Source organism: Ctenopharyngodon idella, chromosome 17 (assembly GCF_019924925.1).
Source record: "Ctenopharyngodon idella isolate HZGC_01 chromosome 17, HZGC01, whole genome shotgun sequence".
NCBI classification, from domain to species: Eukaryota; Metazoa; Chordata; class Actinopteri; order Cypriniformes; family Xenocyprididae; genus Ctenopharyngodon; species Ctenopharyngodon idella.
Genome location: NC_067236.1, coordinates 10,677,619 through 10,692,937, shown reverse-complemented (window position 1 = coordinate 10,692,937; position 15,319 = coordinate 10,677,619). Strand labels below are relative to the sequence as shown.

Below are 15,319 nucleotides of genomic sequence, written 5' to 3'. Positions count from 1 at the left end.
CAGCAGAGCAACACATGAAAAACAGCCAAAAAAGAAAACATTGCATACATCAGCTCTCTCCATTCAGTCAGATATCTCTGAACGGCCTCTGCCTGTTGGAGTCTTTGTCTGCGCTGGTTGGCCTTCTCCAGCAGGCTGCTCCAGAACTCCTCCATTTCCTGCAGCCTCTCGCTCAAACTGTCCTTCACTCGAGGACACCTGCGGACCAGAGCTTTGCCTTCCTCTTTTCGACGAGACACGTCATCTTCTATCACTGCAAGGTCCCTCTGATGAAACAAATGGTTGAACTATTAAAAATCCACCTGTGGTAAACGTTTAAATGTTTTGAATTAAACATAGTAACAACTGCGTATGAATATTGGTTACCTCTAAGCCTTCATGTTGCCGAATGAGAGCTTGGACACTCAGCAGGTCATTCTCCTGCTCCTCAGAGTCCAGAGCCACCTCTTTTTCATTCATCCAGCTCTTAAGCTCATCCAGGTCATGGTCAAACTGGTGAACCTCTCGAGCGGAACGCAGGTTCTGTCAAAAACATGCTATTGTTACTCTAAGAAGAAGCTCAGTCTTTTACATCAGTCAAATATAAACCGTGAGCAGAACCTTAGAAGAACTACCATTGATTATTTTTTAATATTACCTCTGCTCTTGCTTTCATAGCCTTGTTTAAATTCTCCCAGAGCTTCAGTAGATCTCTCTCTCTTTGCTGTGCCTCTGATGACTGCACTGTCTGCTTCAGCTTTTGGACAGTACTCAGCTTACTCTGGCCCAGAGTGCTGACCTCTTCTGCAAAATCCTCAAACTTCTTCTGCAGTGCCTAATAAGAGCAATCGAGTTAATTATTTTGATGATTAAAATAGTTCTTACAGTTACGAAGGTTTTTTTAAAATTATTTTTTAAGTAACCATGGTAGACTTATAATACATGATCTGTAAGAACAAATAATGTGCCATGTAGGAAAATAAACAATATTTAACAGATATAGGTGAATATATAAAGATTACATCAATCTTAAAATTGTATAGCGTGTTTTTGCTCTCTTGGCAAACTAATTTTGATGCATTCTTACCTCCACCGCTTCCAGATCCTGTCCAAAATCATCAGACTCTGCTATGGTCTTGCGAGAAAGGAGCCAGTTCTGTAGGTCTCTGGCTTCTCTCTCAAATACATAGAGATTGTACTGATTCTCCAACTCAGTGCGACGTTCAGCAGACAGCTGTAGTAGTGTCTCAAACTCACTCTGCATATCTTCAAGGCTCTTACTCACTAAATGGCTGCAAAGACACATTTTAAGTCAAAACATCATTATTTCAGACATTTATACTACAGTTCAAAAGTTTGGGGTCAGTAAGATTTTTAAAGAAATTATTAATTTTAGTATTACAAAGAAGTTCACATCAAATAAATCCTGTTTTTTTGAGCTTTCTATTAATTCCAGTCCAGAAAAAATGTATCATGGTTTCCACAAAATATTTAGCAGCACAAGTGTTTTCAACAGCACCAAATCAGCATATTGGAATGATTTCTGAAGAATCTAAAGACTCTAAAGACTGGAGTAATGATGCTGAAAATTCAGCTTTGCTATCATTTGAATTATTTACATTTTAAAATATAGTAAAATAAAAAACTGTTATTTTAAATTTTAATAGTATTTCACAATATTACAGTTTTTACTGTATTTTTGATTTATAAAATGCAGCCTTGGGGAGTATAGAGGCTTTGGTAACACTTCAGTATGGGGAGCAAATATGCCTTATTCTGCATGACCATATTCTACATCCCTTAATCCTACCCAATACCTAAACTTAACAACTACAACAACTACCTATTAATAAGCAGTAAATTAGGAGTTTATTGAGGGAAAAGTCATAGTTAATAATGAATGTGTTCCCCATACTAAAGTGTTACCGAGATTTCTTTCAAAAACTTTAAAAAATCTTACCAAGCCCTAACCTTTGAACAGTAGTGTATGAGAACATGATATACTATATATTCTTCTGCCTTCAACAACAACAACAACAACAAATTATTTTGTACTGTCATGTCTTCTTGAACCAAATGTGTTGAGTAACATTCTGCTGACATCTCTGACGGCAAAGCCATTAGTTCAATTAATCAGTGCTCATATGACTGAATGACTGCACCTGTTGGGATGCTGGGACTTTTCTAGATCAGTGCCGGTTTTCAGGAGTGCTTCTACTTTTCCATGCTGGCTTTCCAGCTCTAGGTCAACTGTGTCCAGTTTCCTGAGGAAAGCTTCAGTGGCCTCCTCACTCTTTCCATAGTCCCTAGACTCTAATACAGGCCTCTGTTCCTCCATCCATTGTTCCAGTTGGGAAACCTGTGTCAAAATGGAGAGACATCAGACATCAGATTTAATATATATAAATATATATGATTATATATATATATATATATATATATATATATATATATATATATATATTGTATGAATCACATTACTTTATGAACTGGTAACACACCTCTGAGAGAAAGGTCTGGATTTTTAGTGCTTGTTGAAGCAGGCGATCTTTATTTGTTGACTCTTCCTTTAGAGTGTCAAAGTTCTTCTTTAACTCAGCAAGTCTTTCATTAATCTCACGTGATGCAAAGTGTCGTCCTCGCACCAGGTTCTGTCCTGCCTCCTGTACAGCCATGATTAGAGGGGTTCGGTTCTCAATTTCCTGCATCATAACCTGTGAGGGAAGGTATTAGCATATCAGTAGTGGCTCTTTATGCTAGCTGAGAAGTCCTGTAAAAAAAAAAAAAAAGCAGAGCAGAGCAGAAAGCCAGGACTACAGTCCAACAAAGTTTAGAAGCACATGTTAAACATGCATGAGTATAAGTTACAGATTTCAGAACCAGACTAACCAGATGTTTTTTGACTATGGTTTGTATGCTCTGCAGGGATGTGCCCCAGTCTTTTGTGACTGTGGCCTGCAGCTTGTCCTGAATCCACAGCAGCTCATCCTCTAAGTCCCTGTAGAACTGGAACAGCAGCTGCCATGACTCCAGAGTTTCCCTGCGGGCCTGCAGCGGATCAGCCAGGCCATTATACCTGAGAGAAATTATTAAATGTCAGTGTTTTTCACTCAGTCTGTCAATCAAATGTAATAAAACATAATACCTCATATGCTATAGGATTACATGTAGTATGACACAGCAATCATGTGGTGTGTTAGGTTTTAGATAATTTTAATGACATTTCAAAACTCATAAATAGTGGCCACATTAATGTTTAATCTTGAGCAATATTTCTTGCTTGTGAATAAGAGATTATCAAATCTTTTACATTCTCAATTGTTAGTTTTTGCCCATCACAGGATTTGGACCATGGACCATTGGACCACTACTTTCAGACTATCTACTATCTGCAGAAACTAAACTTTTTCCACAGTAAGATGAGCTGTTTTTCTGTGAACATTGGGGTCTGAACAAAAACATACCTCTTGACCACCTCCCAAACCCTCTGCTGTATATTTTCTGCAAGGAAGTTGCCTTGAGAGCTGAAGTCTTTGGCTATGTCCACCAGCCCCTGGACCTTCTCCATGTATGCATCTACCATTTCTTCCAGACCCTGCAGGGCTTTAAGCAGCCTACCAACTGAGGCAAGGTCTCCCCCGTAGTCCTCATTCGCCACTTCTACCTCAACTAATCCAAGCCACTCCTCAATGTCATCCAAAGAGCGCTGAAACTGCAACGCCTAGAGGAAAACCAAGAAAAGGCAAACAAAAACCCCATATGCAAGATGATATTTCAGACCAGAGTCAGTAAATCTGAAAGTCATGAGAGTATGCTGGTGTATCTAATATTTATTGTCAGAGAACAATGTGTTTTCACACGAGTTTTAGCATGCTGTACCTGATATGCTTGCTGTAGACGTGACTTCTTCTGTTTGCAGTTGCTTAAAAGCTGGTCCCAGCTGTCATCGACATCCTTTATTCGTGGTTTTATCTTGCTTTTAGCAGGATGACTAGATGCTAGCATGTTTTCACCCTCCTGAGGAAACATTTCCTGTTTTAGGCTAAACGCTGCTGATGCTTTTTTAAGTCTGAATTTCATACAAATAGAGAAAGATTAAGATATATTTAGACATTCTTTTAAGAGTCCAATGTCATACTTTCATGAGGGTCTGCACTCTGTTGCGGTTAGCCAGAATCTCTGCCTCAAAGCTCTGGTGTTTTAGTAGCTTTGCCTGTAGGTTGATAGGATCTCTCCAGCTCTCATCAACAGCCACAGAGTTCTTCTCATTCAACCATGAGGAAACCTTTACAAATGAGAATTTAACTTTGTAAAAAATATACTGACGTGTAAAATAGATCAAACTACATAGATGTCATCTCTCTATTTTTCAAATTCAGCAGGAGTTTTTTTTCTTCACACACCTCATAGCTTCCTTCCAGGAATTTCTGCAGCTGTAGAGATTCTTCCAAAGCTTTTCGTCTGGCTTTGCTCATTTCCAGTAATTTGTCCTTCCTTTAAAAAAGGATTTTACTTAAAGTACTTTATAATGTTTTTGATCTTCAAACCCTTCTGAAAAAGAAGTGCACTTAAATGTATTTAATGTGCACTTGTAGTGTTCTTAAAATCTTAAAAGTATATTTGTCTTGCAGATCATATAATATTAATAAAATAAAAGGTCACTTTGTAATAATGTAATAAAAAGGGCACAATTAAAGGTTTTACTTTAAAATATACTTTTAATAATCATTTGCCATGCTTTAATATACTTATTTTAATGTGCTGACTAACATTATGTACTTGATTAAAATTTTAATTATAGTCTTTTTTAATATGACATTTAAAGTTGATATATTTTTAATTTTTAAGTTTCATTTAAGTACATTTAAAATAAGTTAAATGTGTAATTACAAATATATTTAAATACACAGTTTACCATAAATGCTTGTCAGTACATTTTGCAGTACACTTTAACCATATTTCAAAGACAACATAGTAATTATGAAATTACAAATAGAGCTGTACTTATATCCTTCTTAAGTGGGTCAAAAGGCACTCTGAAATTCAGCTAAATGCATTTAATATAAATGAACTATAATATAATAACAATATAAATTATAAACTATAATATATTTTTACTTAATTGCAATTAACATACAGTTAAGAGTCCATAAAAATTACATTTAGTTAGAACTTAAGTATATGCTTTTAAATATTATTTCTGTAATTAGTACTCTTTTTAAAAGTGTGCTAAAGCATAATTCTTTTTTACAAGGGAAGTGAGTTTTGTTTGTTTACTGCATACCTGAGCAGAATAGCTTTAGTCTTCTTCTTGATGTTGTCAGAGTCATAGTGCTGTGCCTGTATGAGCTGTTGAGCATATCTGTCAACTTCTGCCACCTGCTCCATCTGAGCTTCAAGAGAGTTCTCAAACAGAGCGTGCTTCCTCTGAAGAGCCTCCACCTCTGATAATGAACCCTACAATGACAATGTGAAACATCTTTCAGGATCCATTTCCAAAGTTACAGAGGATAAAACAACCAAGGGCATTTTGTTTTCTTATAAGGTGAAATGTTACTCTGCCCTTTAATGGGGTCCAAGAAATGAAGCTCTTACCCCAAGATCTTCATTGATCAAGAAAGCCTCCCTGTTACTCATCCAGCTCTCAGTCTGGTCAGTATAGCCCAGGAATATCTGCAACCAATCAATATCTCATTATGCTCCACATAATACCTCAGAAATACTCTAGAATAAACAGAACCTTAATGGAGCAAAACATCCTGCTGTTATCCTAAGTCACCTGGAGCTTCAGTGCTTGATCCAGAGTTTTCTTTCGGTCCTCCCAAGCTTGAGCAAGCTTTGTTTTGGCATCCTCCAGCTTGTGTAGGGCTTCTTTAATCTCCGCTGAATCGCTGTGTCCAGACTTCACAAGATTCTGTCCAAAACTCTTGACTGAATCTATACGCTCACTGCGGGCATCAATCTCAGCCTGCAATCGTTAAATGTTGATACATCTGAAGTCTGGTATCATCTAACAGTACAATGTTAGTACAATGTACTATGACAAATCACTTGAGATGTTACTCATTTTTAAGTTGCTTTGGATCAAAGCATCTGATAACTGAATAAAGGTAAATATATTATATTTAGCTTTGTATTTCTTACAGAAAAAGATAAGAACACACAAAAACAAGAAAAATAATCTGCCGTTTTTAAATACCTTCCAGTTCTGGTGCTCTAGTATGAAACTCTCAGCTTCAGTCTTACTCTTTGGCAGGCCTTTCTTTGCCATCTCATTGCTTTGCTTCAGGTTCCAGTCCAACAGGAGGCGCTGGTTAGCTTTAAACAGTTGCAGCTGATGAGACTCCTGCAACCGCTCCTTCCTAAACAACAACAAAGTGTATTTTTCTCATTTTATGTATATTTTATATTCATTTTTACCATATTATTTAAATATCACATTATTGTTATTTTTATAAACTAAGAATATAGCAACTAATGGCAGCATACCTTCGTTTGATTTCCTTGTCCAGCTTCACTAAAGCAATGTTGACCTCTTCCTGCTTCTTACTAAGTTTGTCAGACAGATCAGAGTGTCTCCTTAACCGATCTTTAGTGTCCTTCTCCAAGGCCTGGTTTTACAAATTAGAGCAATTGTGTTCTTTGTAACCCTTCTTGTAAGCAGACTAGCTTTAGTGATTTACACAAACCCTCACACTACAGCATATAATGCACCGTGAATGGTTTATTTAAAGGCTTTTGTACTTACAGCAGTTACTTCATTGGAAGGTGCTGAGAGTTTTTCTATAAAGCCTTTAACCACAAAGCCAGCGCACACAATAGATATTGTATAGGACGTGCTACCCACAGTGCACTGATTAATATGGATGAATGTGTTCTTTGTATTACAGCTGTCCAGTCTACTCACAGCGCCTCTCTCCTGGATGACTCTCGCCTCCCTCTCCATCTCCTCGTGTCTGCGAATGAGGTTTTCCACACTCTCCACATCCACTCCACAGCCCTGACCCTGGAGCAGTAGCATCTGTGGCCCAAAAATTAAATTAAATTAAATTAAGAATATTTCCTTAAATACATTCAAAAATATTGTTCTATTGTAAAATTAAATATAAAATAATTTAAATTACATTTATGTATATTCATCAAAATTTAAGCAGTTACAATCTTGCTGATATGATAAATTGAGTATTATATTGGGTTCCAAGCCAAAGTTGAGTTCAGATTCAAATACATATAATTTGATAGCTATACAGTCTCTCTCTCACGCACTTTCTCTCCAGCTCTGTCCCGGACTTCCTCTAGCTCTCGAATCAAGGCGTGGACTTCTAGCGCTGCCTCTAGCTTCCTCTTATAGCTGCTCAGGTTGCCATGGAAATTACTCCATCTGTTGGGAAGGTGACAAGAAAGTCAAAACAAACAACAATATGCAAGATATAACAGAGGACAAGTGTATTTTATTAAATGAACATGATCTCAGTTGAAATATAGGAGGCTGTACCGTTCATTGAGCTGCTGCCTACGCTTTCTCACAGTCGCCAACTCATCACTGTTCTGTCTCTCTAGCCGGGCTGCCAGAGTGTTGATTGTCTTGATATGGGCATCATCAACAGTGACATCCTGAAAATGATGAAAACTACTTAGTGAAAGAATGTTACTGCACTAAGCAATATGCTGCCAATATAATATACAAAGCCTACAGTGTGTAATTATCATACGGAGTAAACGGAGTAGTTGATGTGTTTTTCTTTAAGTTAACATTTGCTAAATCAAGCAGAACACCAGACTTACTCCAGAACCTGAGCCTCTGAATTCACTGAGCTTCTTGAGCAGTTGCTGACCATGTTCATAATCCTCTCCAACATCACCAACATTTATCATCACCTCCTGCAGCAAAGAAACTGAGGTCAGTGAAACCAAACATTAACTAGTATACGAGTACTGTGTATATCAACGCATGTTTTCAACAATTTGTTATGGAATGGCCTCATTTATTCACCTTTTGCCTAATCCAAACTTCAACCTGTTCCACTTTCTGCAGGAACTCAAGAAAATCACGGTTATCCTCAAGAACTTTTCCACGGGCCGCAACTGCTTGCTTCAGAGCCTCCCAATGAGAGATCAGCACAGAAATGGTCTGCCGTATCTCCTTTGATTTCGGATGCCGCATGGTCACCAGTTCATTTCCAGCCTTGTGACAAATATGTGACAAACTATGTTAAATATATGTATGAAGACTAAAAGAAGAATAAATAAATATAGGATTATCTCTTACTGACTACTGAACCACCTTGTGACTTTGGTACAGCGACTCACCTGCTGGACAGATTCAATGATATTTCCATGGGCCAGAATCTCTGCTTCAAACACCTGATGCTTCTGCAGTATCTTCATTTTAGTCTGAAGGTTGCTCATGTCCATTTTGGAGTCTTCTTGTATCTTATTCATTCGGTCTGTGATCCATTCCTCTGCCTACAATACAAATAAATATCATAAACCAACCAATTAAATTGTTTGTTTCTATCTGTTTAAGGTCACCTGGAAATGAGAAGTACCTCTGACACATCTCGGTTGAACATACAGAGAAGCTTCGAGATCTCAAGATCCTCTCTGCGTTTTTCAGACAGATCTTTGATGCGTTCCCTCCTCTCCTGGAGAGCTTTCAGTTTGTTCTTAATGTTGGTGCTTTTTTCTCGATTCAAACCTTCTGTCCTTAAACGCTCCGCTGACTCCTGAAGAGCCACCATCTACACAACATAATAAGACATTCTTTCATCTATACTTAGTCTGAAAATGTCACTTTGTGTTAAATGCATCAGACCATACAATAGGCTGAAGAAAGAAAACCAACCCACCTTGTCTTCCTGAGAATTAAGAAGTTTTTCAAAGGCTTCATGGCGTTTAATCAAAGTTTCGACATCATCCACTGTCGTTCCCAAATCACTGTTCTTCAACTGGATCTGCAAAGAAACTGGTGTTGTTAGCTTTAAAAAATATGAATGTCTAACTACAAACTTGATTCTGAAATGAATTTGTGAACTAATACTATATGCATAATTATTTAAGAGGTCACCAGGTCACCATGTTCAAATATAAATGAAATTAATTCCTGCTAGTTTACAGGAGCACTAACCTCTTGAGAGTTAGTGATTTTTTCCATGTGCTCAGTGTCTCTATAAAACACCTGCTCCAGATATGTGTTCTCCAGCCATTTCTGCTTGGACTGCCAGTTATCAGAAAGTGTCTCTTTCTCTTCTTGCAGAGCTTTCAGTTTCTCTTGGATCTGATGGCCACACAGAATGTTTAAACATGTATTTGGTATGCTTATATTTTTGTCTCTCATGTCAATTTGATAAATAATATTACAGTTTGCAATGTTGTTGTATAAATCAGACAAATCTGAGTTTCTCACTTCTCTAGCATCAGGTATGTCATGCTCCAGTTGGTCCTGGCCCATGGATATGGCCTGAGCATACGTCTCCTCATGGGCCACAATCTCAGCCCAGAGCTGCTGATGCTGCAACAACTGCAGATCACAGGTAGCAACGTCTCTAATGGACTCCTCTGCCTTCATCCCACTCAGCACCTGGGAGCACCAGAGGGAGTAGTCCTGTGCCTGAGGAACAAGGCGATATGAAATGGTTATAAATTAGTTTTCAAACAATATTTTCTAATTTTCCACCAAATCAAACCTTGGAGTTTAAAATCTTCTTTAAAAAATGTACTATGAGTGTAGGCTACCGTGTTGAGGAATATGTAGCGGTCCTTAGCTGACTGCAGCTCCTCCTCCCTCTGCTCCATGCGCATACGAAGATTTTCCCAGCTCTCCACCACCTCCTGCTGCAGCTTCTGCAACACCACCTTCAGCTCAGGAGAGCATATATCCAGAATGTCGTCAGTTCCATCTAACAGCTCCTGAAGCTGTAGAAAAATCACAAAATGTAAACACTAAAACCAAGAAAGAGATTTATGTGAGCATTTGTAAATTGTTTATTTATTTACTTGCAGAGTAATTATTTTGTAAACCATTTATTTATTTATTTGCTAATTATTTCATCTATTCTTTCTACTTATACATTTTTTAAGTTGTAAATTTTCACAGAACATCTCATATTCCTTGTCAGAATGAAACTGAAGGCGACCAATCAGACGGCAGCGCGGGTAAAGCTACTAGGCGCGAAGCGCGAGCTAACGGCGCAACGAGGAAAAGAGAGAAAGGATCACGATTCGGTTATGGAGAAAAGTATTATTTGGTGCCGAAGAATTCGCCGTTTGTAGTATTTGAGTATTTTGAACAAAGGAGAGATCAGGAAAGTCACCGAGTCAGGTAATTCCACTAATCTCCACTAAGACAGCGTCACAGATGAGTAGGCTACAGATGACGGAAAACATCGTTGACAAAACTGTCTAAGACACAACTTGAACCAGCAAAATAAATAAAAATTCATCATTTAACAGCAGAAAACCAGGTGAGTTCAAATAGGCATAGAGAAACAACCGAGTCATCACTTATTATTACCCGTAAGATATTAAGATATTAAAACACTCCATACTATTACATATATATATATATATATATATATATATATATATATATATACCAATAACCAACTTAATACATATATACAACAATAATCAACTTCACGGTGTACTCAGTAGTTTTTCACTTTGCACAAAAGCATTCATGCAACCCACTAGGTGTCAGTATAGTGTTACTCCAAGATGATGGCATTTCACCAGTGCAATTACTGAGCACACCTGTAATGAATGCTCTCTTTATGTACCTGTTGCTCTGTTCCAGCCAGCTCATGTACAAGAGCTTCATGTTTCCGTAGCTGTGACAGCACCCCCTTCAGATCTTTGGCTATGTCATCAGGAACGCTTTTGTACCTCTCCTGGTACAAGAAAAGCACAAGGGCAGATATGTTTATCATATTATTCAACAGCATGACTTTATTGCACAGCTGGACCGGATACCTTTATCTGTCCTAGCGCATCAGTCAGGTCTTTGTAGAATTTGTGACATTCCTCAGATTTACGTAGCTTTTCTATACGTTCTTTGGATAAGTTCTGCAGCTCTTCCCACGATTCTCTGTCATTCATACAATAGACTTCATGTAAGTATGAACTGCAAATTATATCTAAAGACTGTAAAATTATGTAACTATATACACAGGTCTGACACATCACATACAAAATTAATTTTATTTGACACAAATGTGAAATGACTGTATTTGTTTATAATATTTTGTTTATATATGTTTTTCCTGATCACATGCCATTACCTTAGTAGACTCTGTGTTTCTCGGATGAAGCTGCTCTCAGGGTGATTAGTTTTGATGAGTTTGTCAGCCAACTCTTCACAGGTGTGCATCCTCTCCAGTCCCACCTCCAGCTGCTTTAAGAATACCTCAAATCTCCCACGCAGTTGCTATCATGAAACAAGAGGTGCTTAGACAGATCCTGATCACAGACAACACGCATAACTGTTTATCTAATCCTCAAGATACAGGATTCAATTTATGAATCATACTGAAATGTATAAACTTTTAATAGTTTTTAAATAGTAAAATAAGGTTTCACATATTTTAATGGCAAGGTCCCAGAAAATATGATAATTGCTAGGGGCAAATAAGTGAAATAAGATTAAATAAGAAATAATAATAAGATTAAAGAAATAAAATAATGAGAACATAATATGTGTGATATTGTAAATAATTAAATTATTGGCTTTTATTTTGTCACTATACTAAAGCTAAAGAAACGTTATTAATATATTAACTGGAGAATATTTATTTAAGTTGATAGTGTCTTTTTTATACCCACTATTGGATTAATATCAAATTCAGAAAATGTGTTAATATATATTTTTAAATATATTTCTGTATTAATATTTTAATTAAACATTAAAAATGACAGCCCTAAAATACCTTTACTAAAATATTGATTTTTCTCTAAAAATTCTTGGACCTTAACCAATTAAAGTACAGTGCTAAGAAGTTTAAAGGTAAATATGCAGGACAGTGACAAATCTTTGGACAGGTGGTCTGCCACAGATAGTTAGTCTCACCAGTGCATTTTCATAATCACTCCCAAAGTCGTTAGAAGTGGCAATCTGTTTCTGCTGAGCGATCCATTCCTCCAATTCAGCAGACTCACGTTTAAATTCATGTAGGTTTAGGGTCTCTCTAAGCCTCTGCTCTCTGTTATAATGAGACATGTTTGTTTTAACAATGCAAAGAAACATGATGGTGTGTACTTCTGTTAGTTGTCCTGATTTATCTACTGATTGTTGTTTTACCTGACTGTCGCTGAGTGTTGAACCTCACTAAGCTTAGATTTAATGTGGTTGTAGGGCTTGTTCAACTCCTCTAAACCCCACACACGTACAGCCTGCTTAACGTTGGACTTGAGTTCATCTACTTGAGCAGCAAGTACCTCAATCTGCCCCTCCACACCCTGGAAAAACCAAACCAATATGTGTTAACATGTTAAAACCTTAAGCTATTGCATTAGTACAAGCTAAAGATTACTCACCTCATGCTGCTTTATTAGACTCTGAGTAGCTAATTCAGTCTTGCCATAATCAGTGCTGACCAAAGCTGATGTTTCTGACAGAAGCGTTTCCAGCTCATTGCAGTCAAGCAAAAGCTGTCCATCAGAAAAAAAAATGTTAACACTAATTGCTTGAATAATTACTGGACCAAAAAAACTGCAAACACTCCTACACTTTTACCTGCTCCCGTGTAACTGCCTTGTTAAGTTCGCTGGACCGTTTCTCACATGAATCCCCTAACTCCTCCCACTCTGCAGTCAGTTGCTTGCACCTTTGCTGCACTTCCTGACCATTCCACTGATTGGACCGGGCCATGGCTTTTCCTCTGTCCAGTATTCGTTGCAGGTACTTGCTGTGGCCGTTCACCTCTGCCTGCAGGTCCTAGAGGGGGTTTTGAAAGATTTAACAGTTATAATGAATACAGCTTTACTACAAAGAAATGTACAGTCTTTTCTTTAAATTAGTAAATTGAAGCATACATAGCAATATAAAAGCTGTAAATCACACCCCTATTGGGAATCTACATTATATTTTTGAATAGGTAATTTCATCCACAGCAATATTCATACACTCGTATCTAATCATACCTTATGTTTCTGAAGCAGGCTAACTGCCCCAGCCAAAGATCTTTCATAGTTTGTCATATCAGCTACAGGGTGATGCTCTGATATCCAGTTTAGCTCTAGGTCTACATCATGGTAAAAGCTATATAGAGCCACATCTGCCTCTAACTGGCTTCGGCGATGATCCAAAGGTTTCTGTAAAGACTTAAATCTGGCAAATAAAACAGAGGTAAAGGCTTCTTAAAACATGCAGAGAAAGCAACTCCTTACAGTTTTGTATTAACTGACCCTGCATGTACCTATAATTTATCATCAATTTATTAGCTATTGTTTCCTTAAAACAAGACTTTCATTACAGGTAAGTTTTCACTATGAAAAACATTTTTGAGGAAAAATGAGTACTAACAGTTTCAGGTAAGTGTCAGTCTCCCTGAGAATGCGCTGAGAGTCAAAATGGTTGGTGGCCAGGTGTTTGGCACGGGTGACAATGGAGTTGATTTTTTCTGCAAGTTCTTGAGCTTCCTCCTCCAGCTGCTTGTGCTCCTTTAGGAGCTGTCTGCTTGAGCGAAGGTCATGGCCCCTGATTGCATTCTGTAACATTCTCTCAATTGTCTCAATCTTCAATTTTGCATCCTGAAAATAAACAAAATAAACTTTAAAATATAGAAATGAGAGCATTTTTCCAATGTAAATAGCTCATTTCAACCCATTTAATTTAATGACCCAAATTAAAAGATTTAAGAATAACAGAAATTTGTTCTGCTAATACATTTCAAGGATAAGTTTATAAATTCTTTCAATGCTGTCCTGTAGTAGTCAAAAGTAGAACAGAGCTTGAGTACAAGTACCTGAAGCAGCTCCATTAGTTGCTCCTGCTGGCCAGCCTGTCGTAGTTTGTCCCCTCTCTCTGTCATCTTCCTTTGGAGTTCAGTCCACCTTTGGCGTACTTCTCGAGTCTTTTTCTGGATGCTCTGGCTGTTATAGTGATCCTCTGCCAACATCTCCTCTCCAGTCTAACCAAATAAAATCCAATCATCAAAAATGTACAAAATCATGGCAAAAAACTTGGGTTGCTTGAAGAATAGGAAACAGTACTTCTGATGTGGTACTGTACCTCAGTCAGTCTGTCTATGCGGACTTGATTGGCCTTCATCTCTTTTTCTGCTGCCTCATGTTTTTTGAGCTTGCGAAGGATGTTGGTTGGATCTCTGTATGATTCGTCCTCAGCAATCTCAAACTTCTCCTCCATCCACAGCAGCATTTCCTCTGCATCTCTTAAAAATTCCTATACAAGGGAGAGTATTTTTAAGCACTATAGTTGTTTAGTTTTATAGTCTGATAGCTACTAAATCATTCTAAGTTTCATTATTTATAAATTATGCTGTTACATTCCAAAACATAAACTGAAGGACTACCTGGTATTTATTTGAGGCAAGTAACTCAAGTCTCCTTAATTTACAATTCTCTTTCAGACTCTTAAATCGATCTTGAATGACCTTTGATCGCTGTTGAATTCTGGAAAGCAGGAATATGCCAGTCTTAACAAGATAACAGATAATACCACTAAGAAACAAGCTATTATAATTATTCATATACATTTAATTACAAGAGGCCTATGTAAAAACAAATAATAGGCTCTACTCACTCTTTGGCAGCAAAGTTACGCTTACTGACAAGCTCCATGCTCTTGTCTTGAAAGAGGTTGATGGATCGCTCTAAAGCCACAAGCAAAGCCTCAAGCTCTTCTTGTCGGCCCAGTAAACTGTGAACGCTGTCAACTGAGTCCTGTGCAGAAATTATGCATTAAACCTACAAAGTGTAGCTCTTTGACAAAAAAATTAGCTTGAGAGACATGAAATGAATGAATTTATTCAATGAGTAAATTAAAATAAAAAGAAATGAAATGTAACCGTATCATATCTTTCATTTACCCCCAAGTCTCTGACTTTCAGCCTGGCCTCATGACCAGAAATGGTGGCCTCTATGCGATCTGCTTCCTTATTCAGCCTTTGAAACTCCAGTCCTTGCTCAAGCCTTCTGTTGCGACTAGACCACAGTTTGTCCAGCTGGCTCCACTCATGATCCAACTTTGTGAGTGTCTGCTGAACATCTTTAGCTCCTTTCTCTCCAGATGCCACCTCCAGAGATTTACCCAGCTTCTCCATATCTTTTAATCTGAAATAATTTTACTGTCAAGCATAGGCACTAAGCAAGAATTTCAAAAGAA

The 15,319-nt window shown here is 37.6% G+C and overlaps 1 protein-coding gene across 2 annotated transcripts in view; it reads right to left on the bottom strand.

The window, feature by feature from the left end:
* sptbn5 (spectrin, beta, non-erythrocytic 5) overlaps positions 1-15,319 on the bottom strand; it is a 35,244-nt gene that overhangs the window by 7,865 nt on the left and 12,060 nt on the right. For both annotated transcript variants that reach the window (XR_007926020.1, XM_051869117.1), the window contains exons 20-60: positions 15,024-15,267; positions 14,738-14,877; positions 14,508-14,607; positions 14,207-14,377; positions 13,941-14,105; positions 13,499-13,725; positions 13,117-13,303; positions 12,710-12,910; positions 12,511-12,624; positions 12,275-12,432; positions 12,044-12,176; positions 11,259-11,404; positions 10,951-11,065; positions 10,758-10,868; positions 9,715-9,894; positions 9,386-9,589; positions 9,107-9,256; positions 8,829-8,933; positions 8,529-8,720; positions 8,290-8,445; positions 7,973-8,164; positions 7,765-7,860; positions 7,475-7,593; positions 7,246-7,360; positions 6,887-7,000; positions 6,469-6,590; positions 6,179-6,341; positions 5,759-5,947; positions 5,575-5,652; positions 5,264-5,436; positions 4,383-4,473; positions 4,118-4,264; positions 3,859-3,996; positions 3,444-3,700; positions 2,869-3,055; positions 2,481-2,693; positions 2,142-2,338; positions 1,067-1,271; positions 638-814; positions 367-522; positions 49-266 (exon numbers count right to left, since the gene is read on the bottom strand). Coding sequence is in view for 1 of the 2 variants with exons in the window: in XM_051869117.1 (XP_051725077.1) it covers positions 49-266; positions 367-522; positions 638-814; positions 1,067-1,271; positions 2,142-2,338; positions 2,481-2,693; positions 2,869-3,055; positions 3,444-3,700; positions 3,859-3,996; positions 4,118-4,264; positions 4,383-4,473; positions 5,264-5,436; positions 5,575-5,652; positions 5,759-5,947; positions 6,179-6,341; positions 6,469-6,590; positions 6,887-7,000; positions 7,246-7,360; positions 7,475-7,593; positions 7,765-7,860; positions 7,973-8,164; positions 8,290-8,445; positions 8,529-8,720; positions 8,829-8,933; positions 9,107-9,256; positions 9,386-9,589; positions 9,715-9,894; positions 10,758-10,868; positions 10,951-11,065; positions 11,259-11,404; positions 12,044-12,176; positions 12,275-12,432; positions 12,511-12,624; positions 12,710-12,910; positions 13,117-13,303; positions 13,499-13,725; positions 13,941-14,105; positions 14,207-14,377; positions 14,508-14,607; positions 14,738-14,877; positions 15,024-15,267 (6,546 nt within the window). In the remaining variant the exon portion in view is untranslated. The remainder of the gene's footprint in view (positions 1-48; positions 267-366; positions 523-637; positions 815-1,066; positions 1,272-2,141; positions 2,339-2,480; positions 2,694-2,868; positions 3,056-3,443; positions 3,701-3,858; positions 3,997-4,117; positions 4,265-4,382; positions 4,474-5,263; positions 5,437-5,574; positions 5,653-5,758; positions 5,948-6,178; positions 6,342-6,468; positions 6,591-6,886; positions 7,001-7,245; positions 7,361-7,474; positions 7,594-7,764; positions 7,861-7,972; positions 8,165-8,289; positions 8,446-8,528; positions 8,721-8,828; positions 8,934-9,106; positions 9,257-9,385; positions 9,590-9,714; positions 9,895-10,757; positions 10,869-10,950; positions 11,066-11,258; positions 11,405-12,043; positions 12,177-12,274; positions 12,433-12,510; positions 12,625-12,709; positions 12,911-13,116; positions 13,304-13,498; positions 13,726-13,940; positions 14,106-14,206; positions 14,378-14,507; positions 14,608-14,737; positions 14,878-15,023; positions 15,268-15,319) is intronic.